This window comes from Thunnus thynnus, chromosome 10 (genome assembly GCF_963924715.1).
Source record: "Thunnus thynnus chromosome 10, fThuThy2.1, whole genome shotgun sequence".
Classification (NCBI taxonomy): Eukaryota; Metazoa; Chordata; class Actinopteri; order Scombriformes; family Scombridae; genus Thunnus; species Thunnus thynnus.
The window spans coordinates 28,871,863-28,895,041 of record NC_089526.1 but is presented as its reverse complement, the minus strand read 5'-3'; the positions used below and the strand labels follow the sequence as shown (position 1 = coordinate 28,895,041).

The 23,179-nt window shown below is 41.4% G+C and overlaps 1 protein-coding gene across 5 annotated transcripts in view; it reads right to left on the bottom strand.

The window, feature by feature from the left end:
- Positions 1–23,179, bottom strand: part of LOC137191923 (intermembrane lipid transfer protein VPS13B-like) — a 343,015-nt gene that overhangs the window by 300,821 nt on the left and 19,015 nt on the right. For all 5 annotated transcript variants that reach the window (XR_010930464.1, XM_067602417.1, XM_067602414.1 and 2 more), the window contains exons 4-7: positions 15,726–15,843; positions 8,132–8,299; positions 6,705–6,886; positions 4,970–5,144 (exon numbers count right to left, since the gene is read on the bottom strand). Coding sequence is in view for 4 of the 5 variants with exons in the window: in XM_067602417.1 (XP_067458518.1) it covers positions 4,970–5,144; positions 6,705–6,886; positions 8,132–8,299; positions 15,726–15,843 (643 nt within the window). In the remaining variant the exon portion in view is untranslated. The remainder of the gene's footprint in view (positions 1–4,969; positions 5,145–6,704; positions 6,887–8,131; positions 8,300–15,725; positions 15,844–23,179) is intronic.

Here is a 23,179-nt window from a genome sequence, read left to right as displayed (position 1 = left end):
CACAAAAACAGCACAGACCAACGCGGTTTCACAGTAGTTACTGCCAACGCTCCAGTATGCAGGTGTGTGAGAGTATATGTGTGCTGCATGAACTCACTCTCTGTACATCTGTGGAGATTGATTGTGTGTGTGCGCACACGAGTGTGTGTGCGCATGTGTGTGTGTGCGCACGTGTGTGTGTGTGTGCGCATGCGTGCATGTGTCTGAGAGGAAGTCTATTCCAATGGAGGCCAGACAGAGGTACGGTGAAGCCCACTCAGTTCTATCTTGCCCCTCTTTTTCAGCAAATCATTTGGGGGTGGGGGGGGGTCACACGTTTGACCAAAACGCCACACACCACATCGTCTCTGATCCTGACCTCTGAACTTGTCCCATCGTGTCTGTTTCCATACACGTCGGGAGAGAGGAAGCTGATGTCAATACACAAGAATGTGTAATCCCATTCCTTGCAGCCTCACGTCCTCGAGAAAACAATATTGTCCGTGAGGTCACAGCTTAGGAATCCCAGAGGCTAAGGCGGTGAAAATTATGACATATTTTAATTAAATCTTTCACTTTGCGAATTGGCAGTTGGAAATCCCATGTTATGGCTTTTTATCTCTCTTCCCCAATCTCCCTGTCCGATTCTATCTCCCATTTCTCTTTTTTTATCCTTTTTGTTTTCACTCTGTGGAAGCCTTTGAGGTGTCAGTTCAACAAGTTAAGCTCTTTCGCTTCACGTCACAGCCCGACGAAGCCTACGTTTGAATTGCAAGGCAATCAAAATAAAAGCGCAATTACCAATCAAGTGATCAAAACATACCGGCTTAAGGAGACTTTGATGTATTAATCCAAAGAAGTGAGTGAAAAATTCCCAGAGAGAGATGTGGGCTGGCCAAAATGTATCCTGCTGTGGGGTAGAGCGATATGACAGCACAGATGTGAAATACAACCTCCACTGTTCTCTGCTTCCCTATTAGAACAATCAAAGCTTTAATGACTGGATCTTTTTTTATGGACAACTATCAATATAAGTGTTGTACCACATAAGCGTCCATATGTCTGTAAACAGAGCTCAGAAGCACCATGTATCATCCATCACTTAGGGTCATGGCTGGTTATCATGAGTCCAAGGTCTCCAGGCAGTGGTGTATGTGTAAGTTAGCAAGGGAGTGAATGTGTAAGTCAGTGAATAGCTGAGTGACATTGAGCCAGTGAGAGAGGAGGAGTGAGAGAAGGCAGTGCCCTCACAGGCCAGTAGATGTCCCTCCATGTTTATAGAGGAAGAGGTGGACTGGTTACCTGACCAATAAAAAGGCTACTCTGCATCTTATGTATCTGCTGAATGTGCATGCATGTTTGGGCATACGTGCATATATGCACATACTCAAGCTAAACTTGATAGATATTCAGAGCTTATCACATAAAACAAAAGTACATACCAAAGTGTAATGCTTTCTCCACCCTCTCCTTTAATTTGTCCAGTCACAGATTATCTGTCAGTTCATCACTTCCTAACAGGTAATACAGTACCTACATATATTGACACACCCTTCAGTGTGCTACTTTGAAAATAATGGAACACATACCAACATATGCATCACATATTGTTTCATTTTAACACTACCAGTGTGACATTAACATCAAAATGTTTCAAAATCCATTTTAGCAGCCATGGCAGGAGAATATAAAACAACACTCTGCTACACAAAAAGCTGATTAATCCATAGCCACAGACTTCTAAACTCAATGCCCTACGCCTCGTCACACAAATATTGCAAAGTGAAAAGATGATTAAAAAAGGACCTCTCACGCCACTGGGCTAGCATAAGGGAGCCACATGAGGTTTATAATGGGGCGATAGCCTGTGGCCTCTAGCTGATAGTGTGATGGTATGGTCCATTCGAAAGGGCAGAGAAGGTGAGCTCTCCTTCAAAGCAAACCCTCAGCCCTACATGCACACTGTACAGAACACAAAACACACACACAAACGCACAACAGCTCCAGTCAGTCATACACATGCTCACATGCTATACAGAGAGGCGCGCATGCATGCATGCACGCACACACACACACACACCCTGCCACACTTTAGCAGCCACAGGCCTCGGTTCGTAATTCTTCACATACTTGTTGAAACCGTACAGCTTTCGCTGCCGTGACCAGCTGGTCCATTCAAGCATGTTAGTCATCTATGTTTCCGACCACTGAAATTTTTACAGTGTTTCACAGACTTCATTGAATTTCAGACAGTAGGAAAACTAGCCGTCTAATCCTGACTGAAAGGCTGCTTTGGTTAGTGACACACAAGTATCCCGCGCCATTCACCTATTAGGGCTATTCATTAATGAGACATTGGCTCTTACCTAAAAGAGAGATTCAAACAAACAACATACAGCCACAGTGAATCATGGGCATATAAACACATTACAAGGCTTTTTCCACTTCGTTAATTGGCAAAAAGAAAAACACCTTCACATGGGGGAAAAATTAATATTCCCTTTGAAAATGTTCTAGAAAGAGCCGCTTTCAATTAAAAGTCACGGCTTATTAATACAACACAGAGTGGATCCAGATTGAATCCATTACTCTCAGCTCAATCTTTTGTCCGCATATCCGCACACACATACACTCATACACATACGCTAATTTTGTAAGACGCACACACAAATATAAGCCTCGGTCCAAGAGCATCAGTTACAAAATCCTGCTCACAGCAAGAGTAAAAAAAACAAGTAACACACACACACACACACACACACACACACAGGGCATTGAAGCCAGAGTGTACAGCAGAGACACCACCAGCAGCCTATGGGAAATCAAATGAATGTGATGAAGTACCATGTACGATACTGAGATCATGTTCCAGAAATCATGTGACAATGATTGTTTCCTACAAACTACAACCCAAAAAAATAAATATGCATGTAAGCCAAGTCAGTCACTATAAGCATCAACATACATGAATGTTGTAGTACTCAGAACCTAAAGGCTGTACCAGTTAAAAAAAAATACATCATATTTTCTTATTATAAATAATAAATCATTTCAGCTATAATTCTGCTATTATTATCAAAAGACATAAGTTTTGTTCTTTAAATCTGAAAGGAATACACCGAAAACCACATGTTCGTGAACAAGCCTGAAACCCTCTCAACCCCCATTCCAACAAACACACACCCACCTACTGCATACACGCACAATTGCCCCCCGCCCCCTTTCAGCTTCTTCACTCTGTCGATTACTTCCAGCATAACAAGATCTGGGGGCGCTCAGGTTCCAAGAGCTGGTCCCCTCTTGTATATTTTTGTGATGGGATACTAATTCATTCTCAGAGGCTCTGCATAGCAGTAGCATGACACCGACTCTTACATCTGGCATTGGACACTGAACTGGAAGCTGCGCCAACTTGCAGTAAAAGTTCCAGGCCAACAGGCAGGGAGTAAGTTAGAGGGAGTGAGCGAATAGGCTGTATTGTGTTGGGCTGCCTGCTTCCCCTCTGCCCACCACTTCCCCTCCACCATAATTTGCTCCTGGTGCTACAGAGGCTGATTTAGCCCAGTGGGACCTACTGTAGGACTTTATCCTGTTCTATTTGGCAGGGATGGGGATGAGCAGTTGGGGAGAGATGAGATGGGCGTTTCGGGAATGAGGTGGGGTTTTCGTAAGAGGGTTTACGGGGGTGGCTGCGGCTATTAAAAGTATGTATAAATATGTATATGTACGTGTGTGTGTGTGCGTGCAAGCGTGCGTGCGTGTATGCTTGCGTTAATGCAAGCGTGCGTGTGCCTTTAACTCCTACTTTACGTGTGCAAATGCTGCAGGTGACTGTGCATAGTGGTATGCCTTCTTTCACAGGCATACCGCATACTGTACATGTCTGTATGCGGTATGCCTGTGAGAGAAGCCGACTGCATGTGTGTGTGTATCGCTCGGCTCCTGAATGTAGGGAGTGTGATTTCCTGTGGGGTTCCAATCAGAAAGGCAGAGATGGGCCTGTGTTTGATTCATCCTCTTCCCTTCATCCTCCTCTCTCCTGCCTCTATACACATGGAGGGGATCAGGCCTGACGACAACGGTCTGTGTTGAGTTACACGCTCCGGCGTTTGTTTGTGGAAAAAGCAGGAGGAGCGCACACCATGGTCAAAGTGATGTTCAATGTCCCATTTAGGATCAACAGCAGCACATGGACAGACAACTCCCCCCCCCCCCGAACAGAACAAGGCAACATGCAGCGCATCATGGGATGAAAATGCTGTCTAAGGAAAAAGTCAAAGCTTTGTGTACAGTCCGATGGCTCATTAACCACTTCAGAGCTTTGAAGCACATTTTTTTTATTTTGAGAAATATGACTGCTACAGGAACCAGACTTCTGTATTCACTGTGAAACTTAAATATATCACTTCCAAATTAATTTTGATAGAACAGAATAATGCCTGTAGAAAAAAAATTACTATCACAGTAAAATTTTGGTCCATTTTACTGTGCATGTCCCTTGCTTGGTACATGGGGAGAAATGTACAGCTACAGCACAGCAGTTTCAGCAAAAAGGATGGCGCTCTGCCTCATTCTACTATACTGTGGGTAAATGAATAAAGAACAAAATTCTATGTAGTCACTGGGTGCCAGCTGCAGTAGTAGCGGCAACATCAGTTGTTGCTGTAGGGCATATTCAGTAATAGTTGTTATTAAAATATTCAACAGCAACAAATATTTTTATCATACGTAGGGCAGCATCTGCAGCTGCAGATCACCAATCTCATACCATCCTTACTTAACATGCTCACGCAAGTTCTCTTCAGGGGCCACTGCTAGTCATAAAGTTTCAAATTCTACTGAAAGCAGCTTTAAAGAAACTCTGCTCAGATCTTTTGAAAACATTTGAAATAAAAAAAGCAACCCCGTGTTTTTTAGATTACAATAAATTAAAAACAAAGAGAGAACTGTCACTCCCCTCCCAAAGAGGGCTCTCTTTCTCCTCACTCACCAGATAAACTTGTTCCAGCCTCCCTGACATGACCACTGCCCTCTTCTCCCTCTCCTTCTTTGTGTCCTCCGATTTCCCCATAGTAGAGGGCAATAATCAGCTCTAAAATGCGGATAAACATGGGTAGCTGCTGATCAGTAATGGACAACTTCAGGCTCTCCACCATGGTCTGGATCTGAGGAAACAAAGAAGAAAGCATAAGAGATGGTTTAAATTTTGAAATTTGATTTGTTAAATTATATGTTTAGATGTGAAATGGGCTACAGGCCCAACCACCTCTGGTGGGCTCCCACATAATGTGAATTGGAATATTTAATGAAAAGGTCCTATAAGAACTGGTATGGATTCCCCTCTGGCTAACTGATGGATGATGAGTGTTGCATGTGGAAGACACAATTTCTGCTCCTGTTAAACAAATATGCTGTTATATGCTGACCTACAGCTACAAACCACAAATTATGGTTTGAATGTGAGTAGATGTACAGTATAGAGTAACAAGAAGGAAGTAGATACATTCCACAATATAAAGACAATGTCAGAATAAAAGGAAGTCAGGTCCAAACTGAAACAAATGTACCCACATAATACATATAATGTGAGCCAATGTGTTTACTGTAATCATCTACTGCAGCTACAAAACATTTCACTTAGGCACAAGGGGTTGTATTATACATTTTTTTCTCTTCAAGAGAATAAATACAGTATTAATAAATTATAAATAACAGAAGACGTACCAAAATACAGTCAGAAGTGCACTTGCTTGCATGTTATTCTGTAACATGCTGCTATAACAGACACAACTACTCTAAATGTGGCAAACCATTCATGTGTGATTTTGTTGATGGGTCATTGTGAAAACCTTATTCAATAACACTAAACCACAAAGCTTGTTACTGACTGTATGTAGATGGGAATGAGCCAGTTCTTCTTTAATTCAGCCTGTTGACAAAATTAGTTTCACAGATAAATGGGATTGAATTAAATTACCACAATGTAGCTTTATAGTGGAGAGATGACAAATGCAATACACAGAAACATGAACCCACAGACAGCCACAATCGATTTTCTGGCTAGAACCTACAAACGTTCACAAAATTTACTTATTTAAACCAAGAGTTTTAGAGGTTAAAATGCATCAGTAAAAGAATTAGGTTAACTTCTTCCATCAGAAATAGTTTAGATATTAACTACATAAACAAAACTCCACCACATTAAGGAACAAGACATCTAAATCTCTAATCTGTGATGTTCACCAAACATCTTTCACTGCTCCACTGACAATGAGTAGAAAATTACTTTGACTGCCTGTGATGATTCTCTAGTAAGTACTTTTTTTCTGAACAAAATTGTTATATTATTTGAAATTAAGCTATTTTGAGATTAATGTTCAGACATTAAGCAATATTATAAACTTGCACCAATGATGTTTCATAGTACATTATCAGTGTAGTCCAAAAGCTGTTTCTTCCAGACATGATAACTGTCTAGACTGGGTGTTGATCACTGGATTAAGACATTAGGCTGAAATTAGTCAATATCCTGCTATTGAGTTCATAAGAACTAACCATCACAAGTAAGTCACATATTCCTATAATAACTGTAAGCAGCTATGACAGGCTTTAACTTTCACTAGCATGTATTACATGTTTGGATGATAGCGAGATTAACCCATATAAAAACACATTCTCTGTATTGAGCTTTGGCATTGTTATTGCTGAAATTTGGAGCAGCTTACTTTGATCACAGATGGGATCTTGGAATTGATGTTGTCGTAGGTAAAATGGAGACGTGTTCTGAAGGAGCATTTGTACAGCAGCGGGTCCTGGTAAAACTCGATCTTGCCACTAGCGTTCCTCTTGTCCAAGCACACAGTACAGTCAGCAAAGTTGATCACTTTCCTAAGGACCAGTTCTGGAGCTGCACAGCGAGAATAGAAGACAAAATGAATATAGATTATTTCATGTACAACACATGAGAGTTTGACCCCTACATATACTGTGCTTGACAATAAACCAACATGTCAACATGTGTATTAGACGTGTACGTGCACAGAAAAATGTGAGCCTTCAGAGTGGTATCATTGGGGGATATTATTAAGCATACACAATTACACCTAAAAGTAAATCCCCATTATCTGTGATCTAGAAAGATCAGGGAGATGATACTCAGCAGGCGTCATAGAACTCTTGTGTAATGTTGAATTCACAAGGGTTGTATGTGGGTGTGTGTGTGTGTGTGTGTATTTGTCTTGTGGAATGGTACCGTACACATCATCAGATTTTATCTTGTCACTGACTCACTCACCCCACCAGACCGATAACAGCACTCATCATTCCCAGAATGATTCTATTCCTCAGTGCCAGTAACTACTATTATTTTAACCACTATTTGTTTCACTTGCTGGAATGAGGCTCCCTTAATGAAAAATTCCACAGTGATAACAATGCCTGAAAATGACCATTCATGATTTCTCCGTTATAGACTTTTATGATGGTTTGAAGAACTAGCTCTCTCTTTAAAAGTTATGGTGGTATTTTAAGTTTAAAATATGTGTATTTCTCTGGCAGTAACCTCAGAAAGCCAGGAGTGTGTCACTGTCCAGCAATGAGAAACATTATGTAACTAATGGGATAGGTAATGGCACAGGTAACAGGAGCGGTCAACACGTTGATTTTGATCAGTCTCATTAGGTGTTCAAACATGACTGAGCAGCTTGGTTTAACATTCTCATTCTTTCCTATATGTAATTCATGTCTCTACCTCAAGGAATTGAAACCAAAAACAACACATGAACCATGTAGCCATCAAATGCAAGGGCCCACAAGGATTGCATTTCCTACCATTCTATTTACAAGTGGTATGCTAAGGTTTAAAATCCCCCACCTCATTCATCTTTTGTGGTTTTAAATTTGAGCTCTTCTGTGTCAAAGCCCACTCTGCATAGGCCCTACACATGCTGCTATCAGACTGGGGAGTCTGAATATGAGACTATTCTGGCAGCTGACTTTGGGCATTTAAACAAACAGCCACGTTGCCTGATGTGTACGTTTGACCTTACTTTGAACTAACAAAATTAAACACTTACTGTAGTATATAGGTTCTTGTCTCAGCAGATTTACTAGTTAATCCCACTACCAAGGAATGTAAGCAGTCATTGCTCACCAGTGATGTCCATGAAGGCCCTCTCCCATATATCGTCCACAGTGTAGCACTCTGCTGAGGTAATGTTGACCGACAGCACAATGTCATCTTCCACATACTTCAGGATCAGGTTGTTCACCACAATATTGACATTGTTCACCACACGCCTGATCAGACTCTGCACATAACCTACAAAAACATAAGCATACACATGAGAAACATGTTAAATGACACAATTAGTACACATAAAATAATACACAAAAACCATACATACATAGAGACACACATGCACACAGGAGGACAAAGTAGCTATATTAGCATACATTCACTAGCATATATCAGGACTAGATTAATTTTGTGTTGAGACACCGTAAAAAGAGTGAAATCCAGAGCTGCATTCCCTGAAAGTCTAAGCTCAATACCACTGACCCCTGCCATCCTCATGGGCTCATAAATAAGAGGAGGTCCTGACATGTTATTTTTCGCCACAGTCTATCCCTTGGACACGTACAGTGAAAGGAACTAAATATCCATAAGAAAACATTTTTACTCCCACCATGCCTGAGCAGCGCTACAAATCCTGGGTGAATTTATGAATCTCTGAAGGGCTCTCCTCTCCTCTCAGATGCAAAGTCCTGTTTAACCCCAAACTATGCACATGCTGCCTCAAACATATCCCTCCCAAGCCCGTTAAAACAACTGAGGAGCCTGCATGTTCATACGCGGGCTTCATTGCATGAGAACACACATGGATTAGCACACAAACACACACACAATACAGGACTATACATATTTATACAAGATTGAGTAATCGATGGCACAGTGAAACTCTGGCCTTGGGAATGCCAGGATTCTAAATGAATGACCCACTCTACCAACGCTGAGAAGAAAAAAAGAAATGGGCAACGTATGTTGAAAAACACTCACTCATCACAAAGGATATGATAACAATGAGAGACAGAAAGGGACTTGTATATTTTGTGGTGATGGAGAGCAAAGGCTAGGGAAATCAATTTTGCACAAATGGAAAAAAAAACAGGAATATAGAAATAGATTTTTTGGTGAGGGTGAAAATTGGGAGGCTGGTAGCTTTTGTGGTGAAGAGGCGGAGGGATGTAGTAACCAAGAGCAAGAAGGAGAGAAAGAGCAGTCCCATAGATTGGGTTTCAGCAGAGCTGAGGGAGCCATCCTGCAGTGTTACCAGTACCTCCTAATGGCCGCAGTGACGCCCAGAAACAGAAGCTTCGCAGGAAAAACATACATGGTAAGGTCATTACTCAACAAAGTAAGAAAGAACTTAAAATATTACAGACAGGGGAGTTTCGACCATAAAATATGAAAATATACACCAATAAATCCTCCTAACCACAGGACCAATGGCATTATTCATTCCTCCCATGTACTGTTAAACACAGTCACTACAAGTTAAAACATATAAACCTTTAATGCTTTCCTCGTATTTTCCAAACCAAATGTTTGTCTTCCTGTATCTACATGCCTGGCCCAGGGCATAACAGAACCGATAATTAGGCAGAACTAAATGGTGCTGTTGATGAAAATATTTATATGAATTGGTTAGCTGTTCTGCCACTTGTACACAGGCCTGACTACACATTAGCATAATCCAATTGACAAAATTCTCAAGAGTTTGCTGCCTGACCAAACAGAGTGGCAGGAAGAGAGGATGACATAATATAAACTCAACTAATAAACGCAATGTGTGTTTGTGACATTTGTGCGTGGCCTTGCATGCATGTATGTGCTTCCCTGAGTCTGAGTGTGTGCCTGGCTGCTCTCTTGCGTGCATGAATGTGGCTGTGTGTGGCTGTGGTTCTGGGGTCAGTCAGAAAGCTGCTGTCGCACCTGCAGCCTAGGCAGTAAAACCAGCACTTTACCCCCTGCTATTTCCCTCTCTGGATCTAATTTGCCCGTGTCAAGGTGTCTCTCTTTCTCTCTTGCACTCTCTTACACTTGTTATACTTCTTCTTGCCTTGCACCAAGTCCAGGGCCCCAATCCTTCTCTCTGCGAGCCATCGCGCTGCTCTGAACTTCTGTAAACAATTGACACAGCCAGCACCTGTGCTGCGGCCCACAGGGAAGGAGCCCACTTAAAACTGTTCAACCATAAAATGACTGGAAAAAACAGCTCCTTTATGTGATCTCAGAACAGGCCAAGTACTCTCTTCTGTGCAATACAGGAAAGAAACACTATACTGTCCATGTTCACCATTTTTCCTGTATATGGAAAGTATTAGCAGCTATTAGCTGTGCCAGTTATTAGCCACGGAGAGAAAGATTGACAAGTCCGTCAGACAATAAATATACTGTAAGTTGGTCCTGCTGTGTTATTCTGAAATGTAATTAGTACAGTTAGCAAGGTAGCCAAAAGAATACATAGCTACTGTGGACAATAGCCCCTTTAAAGTGCTACATATAATTCACAAAATCCTATACATTCCCATGACAATTTGAGCTTTTATATGTAAAATTTAAAACACCAGGATCGTAAACATAGTGAAGCAAGGATCTCACATCCACTATGGCAACAGTTTCCTGCAGGATCCTGGAAACATTGGCCTATATTTTTGGCTGGACCGGGCACAAATCAGCCCTGTAACCCCAAATGTCTGTCTGTAACTGACTCACTGAGTGATGAAGTTACACCATTGGTTGGACGGCCCAGTGTTGAAGTTTCCCTATTAACCACTGGTCTTTCAAAATGAATTGGTGCAAACAGTTTCTGTTAAGTCCTCAGTGGGTGTTTACAGCAGAGCCCAGAGCACAGCTCGAAATAAGTTTTAAAAACACATTTACCAACTGAAGCGTCTCACACAGAGGCTCCGACACTGACAGGAGCACGAACCCAAATTACAAAGAGACCCGCTGGATCCATTTTACCAGCCTGCTAGGCGGCCAGCAGCTAGTTACCATGGCTAGCATCGTTAGCATAGCCGTGCCGTGCTGTGTGTAGCCTATGGACTTCATAAAAATAAGGTGTAGTCGCAGTGTTTCAGGTTTAACAGAGCCGTGCTGGGCAGGTGACAGGTGTGTTTACGGCGTTTGTGTGCTCTGAGAGACATCACGTCATGGACATAAAGTCACACAACTGACTGACTGTTAGCCTAGCATGCTAATCCCACATAAACATATGGATGAGACCATGTGTTTACAGATAGAAACAGATGAAAGAGCAGGGGGAGTTAACAGATAATTAGAATAGTTATAATTAAAATGAAAATAAGTTCTTGTTCAAATCAAACATCCCAAGATATGAGTGGAAAGAATTGTTCTTGCAACCGCATTGATACCCTTTTTCATTCAAATGCTACTTCAGTACACTTTACAAACAACAAAAATTACTGGGACCACTGCAGAAAATTGCCGATGAACATTTAATATCCAGGTATTCACATTATAGACACTACCACTGACTATCCCTGTAAAAAATTGGCCACAATTTCGCATATTGACCATACACGGTCCAGCCATATACTAGGTTTTGACTATAGACTGTAGGTTTGGACCTAGTTTTGTTACAAAGTTACTATCATCAGTAATATAAGGCGTCTAATTATGTTAGCCATTCTGTTAGCTCTTGGGCCTCATATACTGTAGTAAAAGTGTAGATTCACAGAACCTAACTATGCATGGTACAGCAGGTCTCCAGAACACAAGAAAGCTCCAGATGGAGAAAGCTCCAGCCTTTACCAGTATGGGATATTCTCTATTCATAAGTAGCATTTCCCAGTAATACCAGAACAGCTGCTGTATTTATTCTGTGCACAGAGGCCCCAGTACCAGGACAGCAGTAGCACTGGACCGTGGATTTATCTCAGGAGAGTGTTTGCATTTCAGCCCATGCAAATCTCAATCTCCTCCAATCACACGCATACTTACACAACCATGCATGCATGCACAATTCTTGGACACACTCAAAGCAGCACAAGTACACTCACAATGGACACATAAATTTAGGTGTACACATTGTACTCACACAACAGTATGTGCACAAGCACGTAAAATACACACAAACACTTTGGCAAAAACAGGAATGAATGCGCCCACGGTCACACTAAACTTGAAATAATACACATGCTGTGCTTTTATGACAGGGTGGGAGACAACAATTCTTTCAAGACAGCAGCACCTTAAATCAAAATTTAGTCTATCATCCAACAAAACAAAAATGGTCAGGACAGGAATTTGCTCCCCAATATTGTGTGATCCACGTCAATGTATTAGGTCAACGGGGAATAACAGGAGAAATGGTCGCCCAATGCTCTAGTACTAGGATAATCCAACTATGTAGATGTGGAGGAACTTATACAAAGCAATATAGTGCTTGGAGATGCACTGTTCATTAATGTTTCAATCAAATGTCCAAAATAACAACTTATCATATGTGACAAGAAAGAATTTGGCAAGAAAATTCAAACTCTCTAGCAGATGTCTCCCATCACAGCTGTGTGCAAGCTTCCTTTACATACAGAAACCGTCTTACTGTAAAGACATTTCATACTTAATGTCGCAATGCACTTGCAAAAACTAACATTTTTGTGGGTTTTTAGGGGAGCTCAGTTTTGAAAGTGCAAATCCTGGTCTGAGTACAACTTCGATCCACCCAACCCACAGGTAAACAGCTAAACCTAGACTCAAAGCGAGACAGTACCACTATTAAATCTCTTTGAACTCATAAAACAAAACACATTTTCAACAGTGTGAATAGGGTCAAAGCAGGCATCCAATGGAACAGAGAAATGCGGTTCTCACAAACGGTGGCCGCTGGTCCCCCACAAGCAGCAGTAAACATAATCACTCACAGAATTGCCCAAGGTGGAAGCACTTGGTCTTTGGTCTTTGTGTGGCTACCAATCCCATGGCATATAAATTAACATCACTATTTTCCACCACAGGGAGAACAGGGAGGATAAATTCATTCAGCATGTGAGAGCTTAGGGCCAAATGACTGGATAATTGCTGGTGGCTGCTTTTTAGTGTCGGCCGTGTTTTGTTTTGGTTGTTTTGAAGGGGAGGGGACCAGACGCAACACAGTGGTTTGTCGACGTAGATGCTGACGACGAGGTAAGACTGGCCATTGCCTTGTGTTGGTCTCACTCCTAACACAGGTCTTCTCTGATGTACGTTTTTCACATCTCTACACACTGCCACCCTCCTATCACCCTTCTACACACACAGTGACTACCTGTGTCCATCACTGCCTGCTGAGACAGAAGCATTCAAGTGCACTGTAGATGTGGTGCATGTGATTAACTAACTTCAAATTTGGGCAAGAATAAGTGTGACATTAAAAACAAGAATGAAGGCCAGAAAAGGGACGTCTCAATCGCCTGTTTTTGCCTCCAATCCTAATCAGGATTAAATATTGATTATTTGCCAATAGCAAGTGCAAACCAAACCATTTTTCAATTATATTTTTATTTATCTTTTCTAAATAATACAGCTGCAGTGTACTGTATTAAAGTGGATATAAGAAAATATAACTTTCCCTTACTGGTTTCCTATAATATTTTATATTGTCTTGTAATATAGAATGAGATTAATATTTGTGTAATGAATAGAGAGGACTGTCAGTATCTGTTGTGGAATGAAACTTTTGACAGCCTCTTTAGAGGTGTGGTTAACCTGTGAAAATACACAAAATTTCAATTTTTTTTAAAGTTTTTTAAATCAGAAAGGACTCATAATTAACTGAAACTGCTGGCCGCTGTTGGTTTAGTGTACATGCTCCATAGTTTTCATGCTGTTCACTCACTCACAACACTGAACAGTTCTGCTGTGTTCTTTGATGGCTGATAATCAATCCATTAAAGCTCCAATGTGTAGGATTTGAAAATATCTGCCTTTGGCAACTCTTATTGGTAGCATTAAAACAAACACTGTGGCAAACAGAAGGAGTGGCGGCATGTATTTTAGGATATACAGTATGTCTAACAGTACGAGGCCATACAGATAATCAGTATTTTCTTTGGCAGAAATGGGAATGCAATAGTTACTCAGGACAACAATCTATTCATAGCAGTGGACTATAAAAAGTCTAAAGAGAGGTACTCGAGAGGCTAATGAATGACAAAATTGCCTGTTTGCCCTGAAATGCTGCGCTGTGTCCTCACTCTTTAAAAACATCCTTTAACTACATTAAAGACCCCTGACAGGTTTGTTTTGTATCTCATTCTTAGGAAAACATCCTCTGTCTGAGTCATAGCAGGTTAGTTACCTCGTCTACCTTTTAACCTCTACCTTTTAATTAGGCGGGCTGGGATTACAGCATTCATCTGCTTCCTCACTGTTATTGAGGTGCTGCAACCTTTGACACCAGAGTTGTCTCTACAGCCTGTAATGGGTTGAAACAAGGTCCACTGCTGGAACAGTCTGGTCTGCACACACAAATGAACACAAATACATACACATACACACATGAGGTTACACACAGGCAGACAAACACACACACACACACACGCACACACACACACGCACACACACCTGGGAGATCAGTTGGAGGCAGGCCCAAAGGGAGATGCTGGGGTGTGAGGCACCCTGCTTTAACAGCTGGGGAGAGATATTATCTCATAACATCAGGCCTGGAAATGGATCCTCCCCTGATACAACCAGCCAGGAGTTTCGGTTCATACATTCATGCATACTACGGCTCTGGGAGTGTGCCTCATGGTTGGGTGTTAGACTATGACCTGGCTCTTAAAGCTGAAGACCCCCAACTCTCTCTTTTATTCTTCTTTGTTTTTTTCCTCTCTAAAAGCCATGTGTCTTTTCTTTATATCTCAAATTCCCCTCTGGCAAAGTGAGCTTTTCCATGCCTCTAGAACTTTTCATTGGTTCTTTCTATTTCTTTTTTGCTACAAAGCTGTATCTGAAATGTTGTTACTTTTATACAGTGTTTGTTGAGTATTTCAGTAGGATTACTGGGGTTGTGCATCCTATTACATTTCTGCATTAAATTTAAAAAGATTCAAATAGCCTGTGCCAGGATAAAAATAAAGGGAAAAAGTATGCTAAGAGGCCTGTTTATGTGCTTTTTATGGTGTAAGACACAAGCTTCTCCTAACAGAGAGTTACAAAATGATAAAAAATGTCATAAATATTTTTAAAAGCCAATATCCAGCCCCAATTAAACCCTTCTTTGTGAGGTGCTGTAAAGTGCTAAAGTAAGGCAGGCATGGAATCCATTTCCCTTTAGGAGGCATGTGGTCAAGTGGCCTTGTTGATAAGAGCCATCACAATGTGATTTATCGCAGACACATCCCCCATACTCTCTCTGACTGATTTACACTAGTGAAAAATGCAGTGCTACACAACTCATCCTAAAAAGAGTATTTCTCACTGTAAACAGGCAATACCTAAATCTGTTACTGACCTCTGCAGGCACTGGGCTACTAACAAGCTAGTGGATTTAAACCAAGTATTTTATGTCTTATGCGACCAGAAAGTAAAACCCATGTTTCTTGGTAGTGTAAATAGGTCCTAATCTCTGCTTCACTCTGTGGCCCTGTCCTCCCCTATTGAGGCCATGCCTGCCCTGGTGGTCAATCTCAGAGCAGGGAGGTAGGGTAGCCTCACTGGCCCCAGGGCCATCACTCACCTGGGGGCAGGTCCGGGTCGCTGGGGGCAGCCTGCTGGAGGCGGCGGGGCTTGGCCACAGCCTTGGAGCTGTCTGACACACTGCGACTGGTGGAGCTGGAGCCACTCTCGTGGTCGTCCTGATGAAAAAACAAACAAGGCGGCACGTGAGGATAGGTAGTTAAGTAAGCACAGACTTCCACACAGACCTATACAGAATTTGGTGCCTTTAGAAATGCTGTGACAGTTATTCACAATATTATAACCAGATTAAGTTCTTATTTATTATTATTTTACTATAGTGTATACTAGTAGAAAAGTACATTGATACAGTGGAGTGTGCAGGTCCTAATGTCCACAAGCTAACCTGTGTTTCTATGAAATGCTTTGATTATGGCAACTACCATGGATATATGATAGTTGATCTCTCAACCATCATGTATCCACAGATTATCTTGCTTGTGTTAATCAGGTTGTAATCACAGTAACCACAGTACCCACACTGAATTATTTCACTCTGTCAAATTACTCTTGACATGTATAAACAACTATGTGTAGTTCTCCTTTTCTGCACATGCACCACAGAGGTTAAAGAGTGAAACCAAACTCTGGTAACTGGAAACAATGTAACCAGTCTAATCTAACTGTTACCTTTATCTGGTTGTTGAGTGTAATCAGGTTATTTGTCTGTGTGCCTGAGTATCTGTCTTCCTGCATGGTTGTATGTGCAATGAGCACAGAGGTGATTAGGGGGGCATCAACCATACACCACTGTTTTTAAGGCCCCCTTTACGCCAAACCTTCCCACTAACCGTCCTCCCATACCCATTTAACAACCAGCTCTGTGGGCTCTACAAATAAACTCTGGTCCTTGGATGAGAGGCGTGAAGGTCTCTCCTCCACAACATCACATGTCATCAGCACTCAGAGACCAGCGGCCTGTTGAGCTCAGGAATGCAAGTACAAGATCTATGTGTGTGTTTGTGTGTGTAGAGTAATGACGATGAAATGGACATCCCCTTCAGAGATGAGGCTGAAGATAAACAAAATGGGATTGGGGATGAGGAGGTTATTTATTGGTTCAGCTTGGAGAGTGCCTCAGCCTAGCGGGAGCTCTGTGACTAAGACATAAGGTGCAATTAAAACAATAAGGACATGAGGAGAAACAGTGGAGGGGTTATGAGTTTGCAGTTAAAGAGCTAAAAGCCAAGGATTTTCACTAGATCTATATGGGTAAATACAAGTTTAACTTAAACCTGCAGTGTGGAACTTTTCCATAAAAATGAATGTCCATTATATTCAAGCCCTTGCCAAATGAGTTCACACAATGCTGATTAAACCTATCACTGCCAGACACATTTCTATGTCTTTAATATAGTGGGGTTTTTAATCTGGTGTCGGGTTTGACATTCCTGCACTGGCCAGATGAATGCATACTGCACATACTCTATAGGCAGAGCATGAACACCAGAGACTTCCACTGGCCGAGCCAGCTAACTTCCAGTTTAGCCCTCTGCTTACTTAAATGGGGATAAAATAATTTAATCGTGTGGCTCCTCTACACTTTCCAAATGTTATTGGACTGAATGGATGAAATTCTGGGTTGTGTGACGCTAAAAAAATGTATCCATTGTTTTGCAGCCGCAACAGTAGCAACAGAGTAGGCCATGGCGGACAGTATTGACAGTGTTTTTGTAATTACTCTCACTGCCAGAAGGGGGAGATAAAAGTCCCGCACTCCAACTTTAAGCATGCCAAATCCACAAATGCACAAAAAGAGAAAATCATCTAATAGGAATTCTTATGCTGTTCCTGTTGATAATACTTCAATTTTTGAGCAATATGTTTAAACACTCTCCTAAAGTTTAAAGCAGAAAAAACAAGGCTTTCATATCTGATGTCATCAACTGACAAACCTTGGAGAAGCTCCATTAACAATAAAGAGACCATCTTTGTGGACTTGTAAAATTTCTACTAGCAGATTGTCATCTTCTCCAGAGGGTCTTGGTCTTGGTGTTTCCAAGTTTTAGCAGAGGTTTGTTGTCTTGTTTCCAAGTTTTAGAAGGACTTGTTCATGTTCGCAACTTTTTATTTAACAGTTCATAATCAGAGGTTATGAGCTTAAAATTTGTCAAATCTGTTTTTGCACGCAAAAGACAAATATTTGTCCAATTTGGAATATAGCCAGCACTACTGTAAAAACCTCTTCTACCATAAATTATAAAATTCTAAGAATAGGGGAAAGCAGCCTACATCAGAATCAAAGCACAAAAGACATACTATGACTACTATAACTAAACTTCTCTACAGCTACTATGTATCATTGAACAAATACCTCATATTCATATTCACAGTAGACATAATCCTGCGGCTGAAGATGGTAGGAAGAAATGAAAAAATAATTAATGCACAGAAAAAGTCTACCATAAAAGGGAAAAAGAAAAGAAACCAAACACATTAGAACCATTCTAAAAATAGAGATGTCAAGAAAAAGGTGGAGGGTTGAGTGAGTTAACCCCCAGTATGGCATTGATTAGGGGTTACTACAGCACTGTAACCTTTTCACAGTCAGCCTGGGCGGTAAGTTAGTCAGACAATCCAGACAAAGAAAGGGAGCGATCACATGTGTTTAGCATTTAAACAGGGGATCAGTGTGGCAGAGTGTCTCAGGAGTCTCCCCTTATCCTGACTAATGTAAACACTAAAGGTGTCAAAACCAAATATATTTGGCTACTCCATGCACACACACACACATGCACACACACTTATTCACACATGCTCAAATGAGCAAATGAAAACCCACAGCCACACCTTTCAGGCAAGTGACATGCTGTATGTACTTGTACACCACACAATTAACACACACACATTCTCTGGTTCTGACATTTAATGATAATGAACCCCTTTCTCTCTGTGTGTCTGAGTAATGAAGATTAGGTTTTAAACATACTTTGCATAATTTGAGTTGTGGACATACTGATAGAGAAGCAAGTATCCCCCAGTGCGGTAGAGTAAACATGCAATTGCCAAAAGAGACGAGAGAGGCTCTGGCAGAAATATTTACACTTTAGTTCAGGAAGGTCTTTTGCGGTAGAGCTGCACTATGCAAGCAGTTTTTTCTTCATCACTGAGTGGTGGGAATTGGTAAACAGAAGGGGAGGAATAATAAATACTTCATCAAGGTTCCAAAGAATAGAGATTGGCAAATAATAAGATGTAAATTTGTTGCTCATTATTCACACTTCATTTGTTAACTTGCCATCACTTCAAACGGTGCATCTACACCATTTAGAGATATGTCAAAAAAAAGAAAGGAAAAAGACTGTTTTTCCGATGAGATAACTTTATAATGAGACATGCTCTCATGTTGAGGTGTTTAGTTTACATCACAACACGCTACTTGAGCACATTAGAATTAGAAACAGTCTCCCTCTCCAGTAGACTCTCACATCTATACCTAAAGGAATGCCTTGCCCTGCAGGCCAAGAGTACACTGAGTTCAACAACTCAAACTGCCACTAAAGGACATGACTGCCAAATTTGGAGGTAGCGCAAAAGTGCTCAATGTCACCGTGGGCAGTGAGCTATTCTCCAGAGGCGAAAAATGCCTTTTCAGAGGGAAGCCCTGGGACAAATGAAGCCTGCCTCAGCTGCTGCCGGGTAAACTGATCCCTCCAATGCCACGGCAGGGCACAGGACAGGGAGGGAGGGATGGAGGGAGAGAGAAGGAGGGAAAGACAGAGGGACTGGGGAAAAGGGGGGGGCTTGCTTCCCCTGCAGGCATGTCAACTCAGCTGTTGACCAAAGATGACGGTAGCAAAAACGGAAAAGAGAGACAAGAGACAAAGAGATAAGTGGAAAAAATAACAGAGTGAGAGAAAGTGAAACTGTTAGACCGAGAGCAGTTGAGAGACAGCGAGAGTGAGAGAGATAATGAGACCAGAGCAGAGGCATAGAAAAAAGGAGCAGGTCCTGGCAGTGTGAGTGACAGGCGAGGGGGACCCCCTACTCAGAGGGTAAGTGGGCACCCATGGAGGGTTAGGGCACAGGAAGGCCAGACCTGACCTCTGTCCCCCTGCAGACGTCTGGCTCAGTCAGGGACCAGGAGGCAGTGTGTTGAGCATGTCTGGAGGGTCGACCCTCATCTGAGCTGCTCAACACATTAGCTCAATGCCACCACCACCTCCAGCTATTGCAAACAGCACCTTTGTAGATACTGTCACGGTTTTCCTTGTACAAATAAACCAGCTATAGCTCACAAATTCCAGAAACCAGTCATATCTTAACTGCCTTTTGTGGAAGTAATTTACATGTAAACTGTTGTGTATATATGTTTGTTTTTTCAGCTTTATTATTAAGTGGCCCATTTCAGGTCACAGCAAACAGAACATTGTACAGTGTGATATGAGGACACCTGACAGGATATAATAACTGAAGTTGTCCACTTCAGTTTCAATATAAACGGGTATGGTTTCTATGTATCTGAAACTGTTTCACAAATACACTGAAAATAATTTCAGCCTACTGAAAATCATATACAGTACCAGTCAAACCTTCCCATTCTTGAATGAGAAAGTGTGTCCAAACGTTTGACTGGTGCTGTATATACACACACATTATAAAGTGTAAAGTGTGGGTAGAGAAAAAAAAAGTAATGGTCTGCAATTTCTTGTCATTTGTGGCTTTCACAGTGAAATGTGTTGGCCTAAAACAACAAAACTGCCACTGTTTGTGTTATTGCTCAATGCAATATTTCTGAAAAATAAAATATGACATTTTCTTTTTCCTCCCCAGATTACTAGGCAATTGTTCAATTCCAGTAGAACATACAGGGAAAAAATGAGTTGGCGGAATTTAGCAGCAGACTAGCCTGCCTTCCTGAAACTGCCTGATCTTTGAAACCCAAACATTTTTAAAACTGGTCAATTTCACACAGTTTCAGCAGATTAATGGGAGCATGCAGAAGACCATTGCTGGGTAAATACACTCTCTGTTATTGTTGTTTTTCCTCTGCAGGTCGCTGGCGAACTCATGCTGACATCAAAGCAGCAGGCCTGGAGATTGGAGGCCAGGCAGCGGAGGGCAAACGCCTATGGAGTGAGAAAATAAATGAAGGAAACCCAATAGCTCCTTATCTCAGACAGACCTCCTCCCAAATCACTCAGACAAACACACAGACACACAGACAGGGTCTGACATGTAGAGGCCCTGTCCTCCATGTGAGGGCCCACAGAGCACCATCCCTGGGGAGGGTCCAGCAATCAGACCTCCTCCGTACTACTACAAAAACACTCACAGACAACACATTTTGCCATCCAGCTTTCTTCAAACCTAATGCCAAACTTCTCTAGTACTGGCTGCCGGGGAATGGTAGGAGACACTGTGGATGTGATGGATTTCAGATTGTTTTGCCAGGAAAACACTGAAAACACTTGCTGCTAACGTGATACACACACCCCACAGTCAGCACAGACCACATTGCTCTGCTCTTAGAACAAAGCTTCTGTTCTCAGCCCTATTATTTGTCAGGTGGATGTAACAAATTACATTCAGTCTTGTTACTGTAACAAAGTGGGATTTTTGTGTACTCCTTGGCCAGCCCTACACATGCAAAAGCCTGTCACTGACTGAGTCACTGACTGAGTGATGAAGTTACATATTTGGCCACAAAGGCCACTGAAGCTAAGTATCCCAGAATGCATTTCACAGCAACCGACAGCAAGCAGCAACGGCAGAGATTAAGCTGTTGTAATTTTCGCTGTAGGTCTGTTAATATGTCACTTTAGTTTTAATATATTCTCAGGCGAGAACAGTGCCACGATTACCTTCTGAAGGAGACTGTTGTGTGACATTTATGTGAGAAGAGGATCTGTTCACCGTCACCAGTGTGACTTAGTGTCAATGTCTGCACGTTACATGCATCTAGTGCTTTTTCAAAATAAAGCACTTCCGTGTTCATGGTAAATAAAAGCAATACAACAAATATATTTATGAATGCAAACTTTACATACATGCAACACACTGTTTTAGGGTCATTTACACTTAGCATTAATGATGAACTTGGCAGTTAATGCATTAAAACTACTTCTCAGGTTGTTTGTAAATGAAATAATATATAAAAAATATAAAAAAACGTCTAAATCTTAACTCACCCCTTCTCACAACAGTACAATATAATCTACACCCAAAATCTGGTACAATGTATTTTAAGTATTTTTAATGTTTTTCTTTGTGTGTACAGCACCTTACGTTACAACTACTGTATGAACATCTTAAAAATGCTGCAATGTCCATGTCTGATGGTAACCAGGCAACGTACAAATTAAAAGCCCTCTATATTCTAGGTTTTGACCCGGTCTTGTTTGAAAGTCTGCCTTTTATTCTGCTGTTAAGTGGAAAGCTATTTAAGTTATATAGCTTAATAATGCTTAATTCACCTCTTTGGGGTCCATAGCCCCATAGCCCTTTTTATTTATTGTTGGTCATTTAATTTAATTGTCTTGAGTTTTGTCCCAAGATTGACAATCAGTGGTAAGCACTGGCTGCAAAGTGCCTGTCTATAGAAAAGGAATGCATTGTTGGTTTGGACATAAGGAATCAGTGGTGCAGTTCTCACTCAGGAACAACGTGATGTTGTTCCACTAGCATTCACTCTGTAGCCTAAAGGTGCTTTTTAATTTAAAAGTTCTATCATATAACATTATCATATAAAATTTTTTCTCCCTTGTTTTAAGTGATGACCATGGTTCTCATAAGAATGGTTTCCAGCTGGCACCAAGAGGAATGAGACATGAAAAGTGGCTCACTGTTACAAACATACAGTCACAGTTTGGAACGGTTCCAGTAATGTCAAATTGTATGTGGCCACTTCTTTTACACTTAAGCTGCTCAGCCCATTGATGACGACCCCACTGGAATGTAAGCTGAGGGGAACAGAGCTCATCGCAGTTGACTCAAATTACCTTTTCTTTAACGTCCCTTGGCTTCGAACACATCCATCAGCTCAACTAAAAATTAGCTGCTAATGGGTTTTTAATGAAACTGTAACAAATGCAGAAAGCCATTACACCATGATTAAAGACATGGGTTTCATTTTCTCCTCAAAACGGAGGTAGACTAGGGAAGGCCGCTGCAAGCCAAAGCTGTAAGGACTGAATTTCACACACTCTCCTTCACATTCAAAACACTCTGCAAAAGTGCTTGAATATTACTATTATGCTCTGTAATTTCTGTAGATACCGACACAGACACCACAATCATATACTAATGACTGAATACAACATCATGTACAAATGCATATACACATTCAGCCTAAATATAAAGAACCATCCTCTTAAAAACAAAGTAGAGCTGTGCAGCTGGAATCCATGGCAGATTGGAGGGATTAGGGCCCGAAATGAACCCAGATGAATATCACATCGTGTGACATTCTGAATAATTATCTCAATGAAAACAGCTCATTACAAAAATGTGATC